At 40.0% G+C, this 16,365-nt stretch overlaps 1 protein-coding gene across 24 annotated transcripts in view; it reads right to left on the reverse strand.

Moving 5' to 3' along the window:
* kcnma1a (potassium large conductance calcium-activated channel, subfamily M, alpha member 1a) overlaps nt 1-16,365 on the reverse strand; it is a 191,139-nt gene that overhangs the window by 132,782 nt on the left and 41,992 nt on the right. For all 24 annotated transcript variants that reach the window (XM_061790796.1, XM_061790798.1, XM_061790797.1 and 21 more), the window contains exon 2: nt 329-487. In XM_061790796.1, coding sequence (XP_061646780.1) covers nt 329-487 — 159 coding nt within the window. The remainder of the gene's footprint in view (nt 1-328; nt 488-16,365) is intronic.

Below are 16,365 nucleotides of genomic sequence, written 5' to 3' on the forward strand. Positions count from 1 at the left end.
GGTTGTACTGTACATCAAAGGCAAAAAAAGTATACATAGTTGATATGCATGTGTAGAGTTACATATTCATCCAAATTCTGCAGTGTAACACTTGGAATTTATAACGCTAGGCTAATTATTGAACGTAGGCAATCTGGACAGAGGCCAACTTGAGTAGGAAAACCAGTAGCAGTGGGCTTGCCTCCGGGGCGGGAGGGGGAGCCCAAAATGCTGCACTTAACTCAAAGTGGGCATGTCGATGCGCAACATACTTTTAACACCCAGGATTTGAGATGTTTACATTTTTTTAAAAAAAATAATAATAAAACACTTTTTTTTTTAAACCTACCAGAACTCTGCCAGTGAGGGTCTGCGCAGAGATCATGACACCGGCCCAGTCTTTGACCGAAGTCATCCATCCCACCTCACTGGCCGGAACCTCCTCAGTCTTCTCATCAGGACCCTTTAGTAACTGATTGTTGGCGGGGTTGTTCACTTTCTGAGCCTCCTGTAAGACGAAAAATAAAGAGCCTGTTTAGGATCACAAAAGAAAAGAAGACAAAGATGGAGCAGGACATAACATTTCAAGGAATATACAGTGGCGTATTGAGGCACAGAGTTTTCAAAATACAAGCTGTCATTCAGTCGACTTTTTTGCTTTGACTAGTGAATTATATTATAGGGCTAAAAGTAATGATTATTTTAATACTTGATAAATCTGTCGATTATTTTTTCGATTACTCGTTGAATCGGATAAAAAAAATATTTTTCTATTTCCATCCCTTTATTCAAAAGACAAGACATTATTTCAAATTGAAAGTGTAGAAAATGTACAAGCACAAATTGATTATGACTCAGTTGCAACAATGAACAAAATTAAATAACAATGGCCAGCCTAATGGAAATATGTACAGAGTGTCAACTGAGCATGCTTTAAACTGTTAGAACAACAGTCTGATATCATCAATATGCTTGTCAACTTCGCCATACAAGCTCCTCAAACAACATCTTTGCTTTGCGGGAAAGCTTCAGTAAGCATGTCCACATTCATGATTAGCTAAAAACCTCTGAGGGGGGGAGAAAGGGCCATCACGCAATAATGGCATCCATCTGCTACTATATGCTGCACACGTGTGGTGCGTGTGGTTGAATGAATTTTTGTTAGATAATGACAGAATGGTATACAGTTGCTCTTTTCATTCCGCACATATGCTTCTTTAAATTAATTGCTCCTTGGGGTGACTATCGTGCAAGCCTTTCAATGCTAATTCGTGCATGCGAGATGGGGAAAAGTACTGTTACATTCCTATACTCCTTAGTGTCCCTGTCTAAAACAGATAAAGAACTGGATGAGCCAAAATGTTCTTCAATTAAACCACAACAAAACTGAGGTAATTGTTTTTGGCAATAAAGAAAAGAGGCGCTGTTAGTAAATACCTAGAGTCACTCTCTTTAAAAACTAAAGACCAAGTCCGAAATCTTGGTGTTCTGATAGATTCCGACCTGTCAACAGTCATATCAAATCAATTACTAAAACTGCCTTCTACCATCTGAAGAACATATCCAGAGTGAGGGCTTGCATGTGTCAAGCAGACCAGGGGAAGCTCATCCATGCTTTTATCGCAAGTAGACTTGCCTATTGTAATGGTCTTCTGACTGGACTCCCCAAAAAGAGCATTAAACAGCTGCTGCTCATTCAGAATGCTGCAGCTCGGGTTCTGACCAGAACAAAGAGGTCAGAGCATATTACTCCAATTCTAAAGTCTTGACACTGGCTCCCAGTCAGCTTTAGAATAGTTCTGCTACTGGTGTATAAATAACTAAATGGTTTACTGTAGGTCCTGAATACATGAAAGAAATGTTAATGGCATATAAACCCAGTAGGACTCTGAGATCAATAGACTCAGGTCAAATAGTGGAGCACAGAGTCCAAAGCAAACATGGTGGAGCAGCATTTAGCTATTATGTTGCATCCATCCATCCATCCATTTTCTGAGCCGCTTCTCCTCACTAGGGTCGCGGGGCGTGCTGGAGCCTATCACCGGAGTGCCCGGAGAAAACCGTGGTCAACTTCTTTTGACACTTCAGTCATAAAGTGTTACTTTGAGGAAGGACTGTATTGTATAGTTGTTTAAAGGTTTTATGATGGCTAGAACATTTTGAGTCCAGAACTCATTATTTGTATTTCTATTATTTCTCGATGGGAATTTTTTCCCGTAAGAGATTGCTTGACCTTGGAGGGTCCACAGTAAGTTAAAAAAAAAAAAAAAAAAACACTGCTACTTAGCCCTAGGAGGTAAATGGACCAAGCAACCAATGGACTGTCCATTGTGGTTCCTTTAGGCCACAAAGACCAAACCAGACATGCACCACGTGAGTACTTGAGCATGACTAAAGAGTACTGCTATTACAGATGAGCCCGGGAGGTTGCTCTGTCTGTTTCAAGAGGATTGTCTCATCAAATTGGATTACATTTCATAATGATAAGGCATGGGCACAGCTGCCATTTTCCTAATTTGATTCCAACCCCCAGAACAATGCCAATAAACTAGCCCTAAAACAGCCAGACTTAGTCATTAGATCATTATCTGCTCTTGCCATGGGGGCTCCATCTTTAAAACACCAGCAGCTAATTTGGTTATTTATGCTTTATTTAGTTATTAGTGTTAGGGGACTCACACCCTTTAAGTGTCATGTGTGCATGTAATCAAACACATTATGTATGAAACTATTTTTTGAAAGGGAAAAAGAAGTCCTTTTCACCCAAACCACTACTAGAAGAGATGACACAGTGCTGATGAAGCCTATCAGGTCCTCTAACATCTTGGTGTATTTTTTCAGTATTTGATTTTTTTATATATATTTAGTGAATGCCCGATTCATTTCTCACGCTGGGCCACTTGGTGTAAGTGAAAACAATGACGATAATAATTGCCGCAAACGAACGAAGCCTCTTTCCGAGGAACCCTTAGCTGCCCAACAAGGTGTCTGACGTTAACTACATGCACCGAACAATGCATGCACAAACGCAGCAATAATAGGGAATGACTCATTCAATCTGCATTGTACTGCCTGGGATATTTTTGTCTGCTAGCTTCATCACAAATGTAGACATGCTTCGACGATAAAGAAGGACCCCTTAGCTCCCCAACAAGGTGCCTGACATAAAATAAACAAAGTTCAGCAAGGTTCAAGCAATGCATGCCCAAGCACGCAGCAATACGTCATATTGAAGTGACGGTTTCTGTTGCTTACGGTAAATACTGAATTCCAGCCTAAGGGCGACAGAACCTGTGGAATATAGCTTTAAAATTTCTAACAACTGCTGGAGCAAGGATCCAACATTTAAGGTCAGGTAACGAATTACGCTGATTTCGGTGTCTCTGGCTGGTAGAGTATAGAGGGAGTACTAAGATAAAGAATTAGATTACATAACCTCTGCACATTGAGTCGTGAAAGGATAGGAGGCCCATGAGTCAATTACTTTGGAAAGTTGTTTTTGGCTACCATTAGCTCAAAGCAGACAAACTCTGATCCAGACCCATTATTTGATCATTTTGATAACACACAAACAAGCGGCAAAAAAAAACCTCACAATTTTGCCTTTGCTGGTACTAATGAAAATGATGTGGCTCTAATACAGGTGTGTGTTTGCCACATTGATTTCTTCCACTCAACAGTGTCTCTCCAATTTCTGAAACATCATATCAACTTCACTCATTTTGATTGTTTTAATATAAGAAAATGATCATTCGGGGGTGAATTTCTTCATGTATTTTCAAAAATGAATTTAAAGTTCACACTCATTTTATAGTGACAACACAATTTCTAAATAGACCAATTAAATGTGCAGTTGCATGTCGCAAAAGAACATTCCAACACTTCACCTCTCGTTTTTACATCCTCAGAAGTCACAACGCAACTAGCATTCGTCTGGTGGAACACTCCATGTAAAGCATGTGTGTGTGTGCGTGTGTCCATGTGTGCATGCGTGCGCGTGCACGCGTGCGCGCGTCTAATTTTTCACTCCGATTGGCCACGTGCCTGCTCCAAAGCACTCTAAGCATGTTGAGGTAGCGATGTCAGTGGCCAGCATTAATTTGTTACCCGGAGACCTCTCACAGAACACAGTAGCTTTTAAGCAGATCATTCGAACAATATATTAAAACAACACACGATTCAAACAACAGAACAAACTAAGTCTTAAGCTCGGGTGCTTCCACATATTGTAAAAGGGGCGGGGACTGAAATGAGGCTATATTCAAATATTGCTAGCAGTTTGAAAATGGCATTTTGTCCCTTTAAACCATTCCCTACCTGAAGTTGGTTGTACAAAGTACAATGTAACTTTTAAAAAGCAACTATAGATAGCGTTCGATTAGATAATTAGTATTTGTTTGTCCAACATGTTCGAGGTTGAGATCGGGAGGATAAGCTAGGCTTGAAATGGAAAGACTAGTAGACCGACTCATGTTTGTTGTTGTTGTTTTTTTTCTGTATGACTCTAATCAGTTAATATCAGCTATGATATATATTTTGCAATCTCCTGATGTGCTAAGATGAGCGCTAAAAAGTTAACAGAGTATAGTGAAACTTTGGAGGCAGTGGCAAAGGCACAAGACAAGGACAAAGTGGCCGTCATTAACAACTTACACGTACACAATTCAAACATCTCTCACCGCCTAACTGCGTGCGAAGACAAGCAGAAATAAAACTGAGATGGTTTTGCTTAATTACCCGGAGTAGTTGACAGCTTTGGCTAACTTTACCTGAAACAGAATTGATTTTCCCTAACATTAGCCTCAAGGTTAGATAGCAGTTAGCGTGGTGGGAGTCAGGACCCATTCCGGTATGCAAGGAATCCTATATTTCTGGATGTAGATTTTATATATTATCACGACCACAATCAACCAATATCCAATGTAAGATACATATTTATTAATCTGTATAATTTAAGAGTACTGTACTAAAATGTATACATAGAAAATGGAGCTACGTATGAACACTGTACGTACATGATGTAACATGCGTTTTTCTAACATTGGTAAGCATTCAACCTTACCCTCAACAAAGCGTTCAGAACAAACGCGGATGTATGGACTGGGTAACTGCTTGGAGCGAGATTCGTGAAAGCCAAAATCTCTGTCTTGTCCTTTTCGCTTGCTCAGGAATCCAACTTTAGCTATTCAATAGCCTCCATAGCTAGTAGAGGTTGCTCACAAAGCTAACATGAGCTTATCTCTATGTTGACATGAATGACATTTTTAACTTGATCAAATCAAGCAGCACTAATTCTGACACTGCCAACAGAGACTAAGGGTCCAGGTTAAATGTTAATGCGCTAGCTGGTGTGCATTCTGGCATTCTGGGACTTGTATTATCAGTGTTTCATGTGTTTGTGTACAGTACTGTCAGCCCAGTTCTTGTGAGATTGTTAGAATATCTTGGGAGGACAAAAACAAATAAATAAAGCACCTTTAACTTGTTTATTTTTATACGTTTTATGATGATCGTACCGAAAAAAGGTCTTAAAAAAAAAAAAAAAAAAAAAAAAAGCTATGGTGTAGAGATGAGTGTGTTTGTTGCACACCTGAACACAGGATGCAAGGATGGCACATTCGGCAATCAGTGATGCATTCAGGCGTGTTCATGCGTCCGTGCCAGTGGAGGAGGAGAACATGAATAATGCATGCAGTCACCAAGTCATGGCTGGACAGATCAGAGAAGACAATGTAAACAAGAAATTGTTTCTAGTTCGTTTGTGGGGCTGACGGTGTGGCCTGAGCCAAGGGAAGAGAGCAAGGAGCCTGCCATGGGAGAATCCATCTGCCGGCTATATATACACACTCGTGATGTCAACACTGTGTGAGACAGCCACAGAGACAGGGGGTAGGACATGGGACGGCCGGGAGCTAATTTGTTCATATGAAACCTCAAAAAGGACGACAACAGAGGTTGGGGGGGTTAAAATAAATGTCAACAAACTATCATGACATAGTGAAGCGCGTATGTTCATTTTTATTAGTTAGCAAGCTACTTCCTGGTTCATGGTTGACACATTATCACAAAGGAGAACTTAAATTCTGGGGTAGACTGTACAATTTATGTCTTGGTTAGTAAAATGGCAAAAAGTCAAATTACATTTTAAACAAACTACTTGTTTGTTGATGATTCATGTCTTGAAGTAGCTGAGACAAAATGGACTGCACTAGTTAGCAGCAACCAACAGAGGCGCTGATGATTGATTTTACATGTGTTAGTACATAACATAAACACAAACAATAACATAAATGTCACCTGAAAAGCATTATAACTCAGTACAGTAGACTATGCTGAGCAACACAGATGCTAAAACAGTGCTGAGTTCTTCACAGTCACTTTACATTGGGGGTATAACAGTGCATGTCTATGTACTCAGTTGTTTTGTATGGTACAAAGGCGTTCCGTGTTCCCACAAGGATCATATGAGGTAAAGAAGAGAAACTGTCACGCCCTTTATCTAGCTACACATTTCTTCGTAAATAATAAATACAAGGCAGCTGAGCCTCTGTCATGGGCCTGATATGCTTTTGACAGCTATTGATGGTCCACTTAAACTATTCAAGCTGTTACATATTATCTATCCATTCTCTGTATCGCTTATCCTCACTAGCGTCAGAGGTATGCTGAAGCCTATCCCAGCTGGCCTTGGGTGAGGGGCGAGGTACACCCTGAACTGGTTGCCAGTACATCGCAGGGCACAAATAGACAAACAACCATTCACACTCACAGTCACAGATAAGGGCAATTTAGACTCTTCAATTAACCTACCTTGCATGTTTCTGGAATGTGGGAGGAAAACCGGCGTACCCAGCGAAAACCCACGCAGGCACATTGTATTCATTACTTTAATTTGAGAATTTTAAATGTATTTTTTAATTTACTGTGACATTTTTAAATGTCATTAAATCTATTCTAGTTTACACAAAAGACGAGCTATTTTATGTTTCACATTATTCATGCACATTAACAGGCACAACCTATATCCGTTTAATCATTTTGCAGTAAACTGTGACATGTAAACACAAACACCTAGGTTTCTGAGCACATTTTTCACAAACAGTTTCTTTCCGCTTCATCCCAAACAGATGTGAATTTTTAAAACAAATCATCTTGCAGGTCAGCCTCACAAAAAAAAACTCAGACCAGGATATATATTTTTTTCGATTAACATGAGGCTTGAGCTGTGTCTCCTTTCAGAATTCCCATTTTTAAACATGTATTCAGTTCATCTTCCTCCTTCATGAGGCGTCCCCATAACGAGAGCCGTGAACACAGTTAATATTAGGATTGCGCCAATTAGCAGCGTACACAGGGGAGTAGAGAGAATAATGAGTGGAACAGAGAAGGAACGAGAGAGAGGTAAAACATGACACAGGGAGGAAGACAAAATAGGAAATGACAGCAGGAAATCTACAGGACGGGGTCACCGAGAGGGGAGAAGGACGAGGGCAAAGTGTAAGTGCAAAAGGAGAGAGTGACACGACGACGGAGCGAGGTTGACAGCGATAATCACGCAAATTACGCCAACAAGCGAGAGCAAAAACAAACAGCTACAATGGGGAAAATGCAAGGCTGATTCAGAGAAAGAGCCTCATCCTCATAGGTAAATTTAGCTTGTCAGAGCGAGTGACCGACGTCTGCCCATGTGACCATGCTGATCTAACAGGACTTGGCTTTAGTGCAGCTGTTCCTCTGGCTTTCGTCTGCATCGCTGGGGAAAACTCTATTCCAGTGTGAGCGGCTATTTATAGACTCACCCGGGGAGACAAGAAACGAGCGAATCTCATAACAGGCTCTGTTCGCCCTGTTTGCTATTTTAATGGCAGTACAGTTACCCAGTGTCCCTGGGTCACAGGCCGACACTAGGTCACGCCGCAAAGGGAAGAGGGACGTTGAACAGGGAGGCCAGTGTTGCTCAAATGCACACGCGCTCAGGTGGAAGGCTGAACCTGATAACACCAAGTGGAGAAAGGCTGTTTTTTTCCATGCCTGTGCCTACTAAACCTAAAAGAGACATGCAATAAAAAACAACAGACCAATCAGTGGTATGGATGCACGAAAAGCGAGAAGATCCTTCTTGTCTAACGATGGTGCCCCCTGAGAAGATTAGCGTGGAAGTTGCCATAGCAGCACTTTTACCAGAACACGATAAACACATCTAATGCCTTGGGGAGTCAGTTTAATAATAGTATGGTCTATTTTCAGTAATACTACAATCTCGCCAAAGCTCTTCTTTTTTCGTCCATCCAGTATCATCGCAACAGCAAAATAACAAGCGCCACTAATATCACATGTAAGCAAAGGGCCAATTGTTTCCAGAGTCCAATAAACTTGGATATATAATAATACAGTAAAAAGGAACTTTAATATGTATTAATAATTCTCAATTCCCCATTTATTTTTCTATCTTGTTAAGTGTTGGGTGCTATACCCAAATCAATAGGACTAAACTCTCGACTGCTCCCGATTGTGAATACGTTTATTGATTGAGTTGGAATAAAGTCTATGTGAATCACTCCACTGCAAAGAGTCAGTTGTTTCAATGTGTATTGTAACGAGCTTTGAGAGTATTTGAGAAATTACTTAATTACAGGTCATTATGCCCTTTTACGGATGGGCAAAATAATCGATTGATGGTCAAGAATTCTGACGATTGTATGGTATTGATTGTTAATAATATTAGCTATCTCTTAAAGTAATTGTGAAAAGCTGGGTGCACTACATGGCTGCGACCAGCGGAGGCACTGTTGGTTCAGTCTCAATTAGTTCGCTGTCTAGAGAAGTTAACGTGACCTGAGCTATGGGACCGTGAAATACATCCATGCAGACCTCCAGTATGGGAACATTATAAAAATCTCAATGGGACACCTGCATTGAAATTGGAGTTCATATCATTCAGAGAGAGATCCTTCCACGCATATTTGACCTGCAGTAAAGCAAGTAAATTTACTCAAAGGCCCATCCCTCTGTTAGTTCGTTCTAATTATGTTTTTGTTTGTTTATTTAATTATCAGATTTCACCATACAATATATATGTTTGTTTAACGCCTAAACAAAAAGCCCTTAACAAAACACATACACACACAGCAAAAATGAAGGTGAACAACTGCAGAAAAGGAAGTGATAATACTGGTCGAAACAGCTTGTCAGTCATGGTTTTCTCTGTTTTCTCTCCGCCGTGACACTGGCAGAAATCAGATTCATATCAATTATACGCACTCGGCTCTGAGGAAATCCAATTCAGTGTGTTTATTTTTCTGCTTACACATCAAAGATGCATATCAGAACTGGGCCACATCGAAGAAAACAATCAGAAAAATTGGTCTCTTTGAAACAAGCAGCTCTAGATAAGAGACTTTGGTATGATTCCCAGTACTGTGTATGTTTTTTTTTCTAAAATGATATGATTCACTGTTTATGTGTAGAGTTTTATTCATCCATACTAGATTGCATATCCTTTTTCAGCGTTTCTTGGAGCTGGAGCTTATGCCAGCTGTCTTCAAGTGAAAGGCAGACTAGACCCTGCACTGGTCGCCAGTTAATCACAGAGCACATACATTAAACCATTCGCACTCACGTTCACACCGTCACAGAGAGGGAACTGAACGCATGCTGCCGACATGAAAGTTGGGGGAGTGAAACACTTCACCATCAGTGACTATGGGCCTGATTTACTACAATCCCAAATAGAGATCCCTAAGTTGAGTATTTGCTCTAACAGGTGGTGGACTTGTTGCATGTGATGTGATTTACCAAGATTGCAATCTTTTACTAAGAAAACAAAAAGCTAGTTCTAAATTGTGTGGAACAGATTGTTGGGATCGGGTGTAAAAATATGGCTGAATTTAAAAGAGGGTTTTGCACTCTAGGTAGATCTGGTGGTTTTTCACCATGGAACATTTGGGACAGCATGAGGATGGAAGTGATGGAATTGGAAGTGTTAGTGAAAGAGACAAACAAACATACTGTACTACTGAGTTACAGAAAATAAATGGATCGCTCTGATAATTTGGGGGAAAGCCAGCAACTGCATAAAAGCCATGTTTTGTTTGATTGAACTCATGCTGCGTGCATGGCAACAGGATGTACGGTGATATGTCCATCCCGTGTAACATTGCGTTTCAAACTTGGGACAAATGGCTAAGGATAATATTTAAGAGACATTTGATTTTGCTGACTTTTAGAGTAAGGGAGGGAAAATGCTCAAATACAGCCCATTTGTCAGTATGTGAGTTCCCCGTATCACCGTTGCCTGTGTGTGTCTGTGATTTTTCTTTTGTTACCGTCGTTGCTGATCTTTTCCCTCTGTAGCCCCAGGTACTGCGAGCAGTTGGCTGTCCATCACGCCTTTATATGAAATGTTTACTAGCATAATCACAGTAATTATAATGTGACGCCCGGAAAACTGCTGTGGGAGAGGCCAGCACCAACTGTCACTGTGCACTGGAATGACCCAAATGCAAGGAAATGCGGAGTTGAAAGGGATTTTGTCATAGGTGATATGGCATGACTCCTCTTGTGACTCCTCTTACGTAATTCAGAAGCTCCACACTGCATTGCTGAATAGACAATATGTTCTGAATTTTTGTTGGCATTTAAAAAATGTTTACACAAGCGGATAAGTTCTCCCCGCCGCCACTCATTGTGCCTGCCTTTCAAAGGCGCTATTTAAAGACGCAAAATCAGCCACCGCAACTGGTCTCAAGTTTGAGCAATCATATTGCCTGTGCTATATTGATTTTCATATATTCCTCCCACGACAAAATGAACGGCACAGTCCTGGTTCCACCTGGTTAGGAGATCAGCTTCCACATGTGTTTGCATACTCAATCAAGTTTGCACCAGTTTTTGTATGTGCAAACCTTTAGTAAATCAGGCTCTTGTGTCTTGAGTTTTTTGCAGTCCACTACTGTGCACAATCAAAGCGTAAGCATTACTGGTGTCATACGGCTCAATCATACCAAAGCTGAAAGGCTATCCATCTCCACAATAACATCAGTCCCATATTGGACCTATTTCAAGAGCTTCGGGCAAGCGTGGGATTGAACATTTTGTGGATGGTGAACTAAATAGATGGCATCCGCCAGCAGAATCGTTTCAACTAAATAAGCACACCAGGAAAGTAAGGCATTCTTCACAATAGCCGGACACTAAGTACACTTTAGCCTCGCTGGCGACGTTTCCCCTGCCGCTGGTCAGAAACAATCACAGCATCATAAAGCAAGCCTGCCAGCGGAGGATGTCTGAGACAGTGCATTCTTTTATGACCCTCCGCTCAAACAGAAGACACTTTACGTCTCTCCCAATAGAAGGTTGTATGAAATAAATATCGTGAATGTACCATCCAGTTGAATTAGAACACGGACTGCTCCTCTCCCATTGATACAATCTTTAAAGCTTCAGTGGTTCTGGGTTCAAAATAGATGACGCTGTGAATTGTGGGGGATTAAAAAGGTCAGCACTCGTCATCCATAACATCTTTGAATTGGATCATTTTAATGTCAGCAGAAATTAACCGGGGGAGTATCTTAAATGGTGGAAAAGCTAAAGATGACGCTTATACATTTATAAAAAAAAAAAAAAAAAAAAAAAAAAAAAAGATCTCAATCTGTTGTGAGAGCTTGGCTAAAGGTAAGGAATTTAGTTCTGGAGCACACTAGAAAGGCACTTATTAACAAGAAAGAAGAACAACGATAAAACAAAGCAAACATACATTAGGATTGTCTACAGCCAAAAGCTCTTACATTATGCTCCACGTAACACAGTTTAGATGAAGCCGGATTCATCAAGTTGAGTTTGGCTGTTCTAGCAACAGCCAATAAGTCCCTAAACCATCCTTCCTGAAACTTCATCCCGGATCAGAAGATCAGAGAAGGATGTAACCAACTGAGGAATCAGCTATGTATGGACAAGCAGCACAACTGACGGCAGACCAGACAATGTAGGATTATGATATGTTTAATACACAGTTAAGTGCATTAATATTTGGACAGTTAAATGTAGTTCATCATTTATGAAGCAAAGCATACTACATCATGTGTCAAACAAAGCAGTGTCGACATCTACGTACATAGCTGCTAATGAAATCTGGTCACTGAAATGTAGACTTTAAGCTTTAATTTGATGTTTCATAAATATGTGTAATTTACCATTTGGGAATTATAGCCTTTTAGAAATCAGCATATGATCCAAAGCATACCATATTATGCGACAAACATGGTGGAAGCAGTGTTAGGTCATGGGCATGTATGGCTCACTGATTTATCACAAACCAGCAAGCTGTAATTTTGGTTTGACTTCATGGAATCTTACCTTAAAAATGAATCTTATGATTAGCCTTTTAGCCTGATACACTGGTTTTGGACCATGTATTCCCCCTGAAAATAGTGTTCAGATCCCCAGACTATGACTTGCAGCCTCTCGAGCTGATTGTTACTTTGCTTTGATTGCATTTGACAGTGCAAGAAGAAATCATCCAGCAAAAACCCAACACACCAGTGATTTATGGCCTCACACACTCAGGCCTTGAAAACAAATAATAGACCACATAATTACATGCAGACGGAGGCGAACGGTTTTAACGAATGACTAGGCAGTGAAAAAAATACAAAATATATACATGGGAAATCATTACAAAGACAAAGACAAATAAATAACATCCGTGTGTGTCCGAATGAATAAATTGTAAGACGTGTCTGTCTTTGTTCCGGTGAATGTTATTTAATCACAGCAAATAATAAGACACGGAGATGCTTCATTAACAGCCTAAGAGAACCTGCTCCGCGGAATAAAATGATAGTCCAATAAGAAAAGGTTCCTTCTCTGATCCTTGATGATCTTAAAGGATATCTAACATAATTGTTCCATTTCACAGGAGAACACATTTGATACAGTGGTGCCTTGAGATTCAAGTTTAATTGTACATCAAAACACTCATATCTCAAATCATCTTTGAAATGAATCAAAAGTTCCAGCCTTGCCAAAACGTGTATTTTAAATGAGGAAAAATAGCCCTCAATAAGTTTTACATTATAAAAAAAACATACAGTAATGCAATAATTAAATCGAATAAAAAATAATTAACCAGTTTTTGTCACACATCAATTGAATGGCCATTGTGCTGCTCCTTCTAGTGTGCCCACTCTGGTCACCGGTGGCAGTAAAAGACAGACAGACTGATAAACTGTTCATTGTCTGACTCCTCTCCCAACTCACCAGTACAGCACTAATATTAGTTGTTCTACCAGAGGATAAAGAATATATCACTGTGTGTACTGTCATATTGTCTGTCTACATGTGTTGCTGCACTTTTTGAGTTCAATCCATTGCTTAAAGGGTTAACGCACAGCAGCATAGATGCTATTTAGCATTAGCATTAGGCTATCAGTCTGAATGGCTAAGCTATGTGGTTGTTTTAACCAAACAAAGTGTAATACTCTTTGTTTTGTTTAGTTTGACATTAAATTTCAAGTGGGAGTGGCAATAAAAAGCTTGAAGCCTCTTCTTTGAAGAATTGTTCACTAAGTGCGTCTTCAAAACTGCTGCTTGTTGTGAAGCGAGTTGAGTTCACAGTCACAATACAGTGCTCGTATCTCAAGGCTGCGATCACAAATCAAAGGGGGAAAAAAAATATGTACGACGACGGCTCATATCTCCCAAAATGTGTAAGTAATTATAACATTTTAGTTTATATGGCTAGGATAAACAACACAAAACACGAACAATACATTACAGCCTTGGTTAAGGATAAAGTTAAGCAAGAAAATAGCCAGTAGAAAGTGTTACTTGTTAAGGCTTCTTTATACTCGCGCGGACGGCGACCGCGCTGATGTCACTGCAGCTGTCCCTCAGATAGTTTGCTTTTTTGTCCATTTCTGGTAGCCGTTTTTACTTTCCTTTCAGTAACAAGGAACAAAGGCGACCGTGACAGAACAAATGGACCGAGATGACTAGATGGTATGTTTAATTATGCTGCAAAATCGATCGAGAAGGCGGTGACGTAGATGGTATGTAGAACCGAGGGGCACGCTGAGTACGTCATCACAGCATGTGACTAAAACGGACCAATCACGAGAGATGATCTCCGCGGCGTTCTATTTTTGTCGGGTGCGTGGCAAGCTACGCAGAGGTGCTGCGCAGGCCAATTCGTCGGTCAGGTGATGCAATGCGGGCGTTGTCGGCCGCGGGAGTATAAAGAGGCCTATACTCGGGCCCAATGAGACGAAAAGCTTGAGCTTGGTCCACTTAATAACTTAGGCCGATGTCCTTCAAGATAACTGTTGACTTTGAGAAGGATTTCTAAACAGCCTCCCGACCAGTTACATTATCTGCAATAGATATATATAATTTAGTTGAAAAAAAGGTTTATTTTGCCATACAAATCTTGAGACAATCATCTGTTATCTTTATCCATTTATCCATTTATCCACGGTAAGGCTTTTTTATGTGCCCGAAGCCACTAACCGGCCATCTGTCCAACAACACCTTGAAGGTTGACAGTTTTCCATGATTGCTTCAACACAACAACACTTTCATCCCTCCAAGGTTGCTGGACAATTTTACGGAGCGTGGCGTGTATGTGTGGGAGTAAATGTACAGTATGGATGTGTGTGTGTGTGTGTGTGTGTCTGTGTGTAGTATATACTGTATATATGATTTATTTCTATTGCATCAATGTCAGCATCACTTAGCCTACCTATGAATCAGAATGCAATGGTGGGCCTTATAAGATGGAGACGAAAAGTGTGATGGGTGATGGAAGAACAGAACTCCATCAATCATTTTGTCCTTCAAGCTTGTGCACTCTTAGGGAATGTTCCAGAAACGTGTTGCACTGTGGTTCAAAGAAAAAAAAAATGTGGATTAATTATGTAAGGTACAGCAGAATTCAGATAAACAATTTAAAAAATAATACATAAATAAAACTAATATTTATTTTCATCATATTTAATAACATACAATTTTAGTATTGAGAAAAATATGATTTAATTGATCAAATTCCATTATTTATCAGCCATGTCAAGTCTCTTTCTCTTGTAAATAAAAATCTGTCATAATTGAGGGTGACATTATCTGGGGGTTTTTTTCATTCCAATTGAAATCACTCTGATTAAAGAGCTCATGTCAATTGTTTTCACGTGGTATGATCTATTTTGGTCTGGTGTTTACATGTGCCACTATATTTCATCAGAACAGCCATTTCACAGATCTATGTGAACACGTGATTATCGAGATAGAATTCTGTTGTCTATTTAGCACAGGGCTTACAATTGTTTTAGACTTTTATTAAAGCAATATGTTAATAAAAACACATCCTCAAATGTTACTTTGTTTAGTATAAAACTAAGCTATTACTGTTCAATTTTGTAGTATCTTTGTAACTCGGGATTATATGTCGCTTAATGACCTTTGAAAATGAAGACAATAAAAAAATCTGATCTTTTTCACACGATACAAATCAGCTGAAAAATATGTGATCACGTGACCAAATCCGGACAATTCCACTATTTTATTTCATTTTATATTTCAGAAAACATTACCATGGAACTGACTATCTTAAGAACCATATATATAGGCCTGCCTACACATGCTTTGAATGCCCTTTATCATATTTTCATAATGCTTAATTGGGTGTTTTTTGTTTGTTTGTCTGTTTTTTGTTTTTCCCCCAAGGTCGTTTTCAAGGCTCTGTAAAAAAAAAAAAAAAAGGTCATTACAGTGAACTAAAATGATCAACCTCTATTCTTAAAAGGTCTTGTTTCTTGCTCCAGTGAGTTTAAAGAAGGCAAAAAAAAAACCAACTCGAGCGCTTCCACAATGCCGAGTGCTGTCTTCACGCTGATCCTGAGCAGCCTCACACCGCTCTCTAATGAGCTTCCCACCTAAACGCTGCTTTTCTCACACTCAAGCAGGCCGAGACCAAACATGTTACTGCCGGACAGGAGGTGTTGGGTGTTTTTCTAGCGAGGGAAACGGCCTAAGTTGTAGCTTTTGCCCTAATTGGCTCCATGCTGTCAAACCTTGGCTGATCAATGACACTGCTTTATAAAGCGCAACAACATCTTTTATAGCAGCTGCAGCTGGACTTAGCTTTCACTTAGCCTCACTGCATGCTGAAGGTTCAATGTTTTACTTTGTTTGTGACATTTAGCACAGACACAGCGGGTGGTGTAATTGCATTTTAATTAAGTAAACAGTGTGTGTACTTATGACGGATATTGTCCACATTCATCAACAGTGTAATAGGCAGATATGCCTCAAATAGTTACCTCTGCTATGTTAGACGTCAGATGCGTCGTCCCCCTCGAAAAAAGTAAATGCTTTGGTGAAACGGGGGTGACACTA

Source organism: Phyllopteryx taeniolatus, chromosome 11 (assembly GCF_024500385.1).
Source record: "Phyllopteryx taeniolatus isolate TA_2022b chromosome 11, UOR_Ptae_1.2, whole genome shotgun sequence".
In the NCBI taxonomy this organism is placed as follows: domain Eukaryota; kingdom Metazoa; phylum Chordata; class Actinopteri; order Syngnathiformes; family Syngnathidae; genus Phyllopteryx; species Phyllopteryx taeniolatus.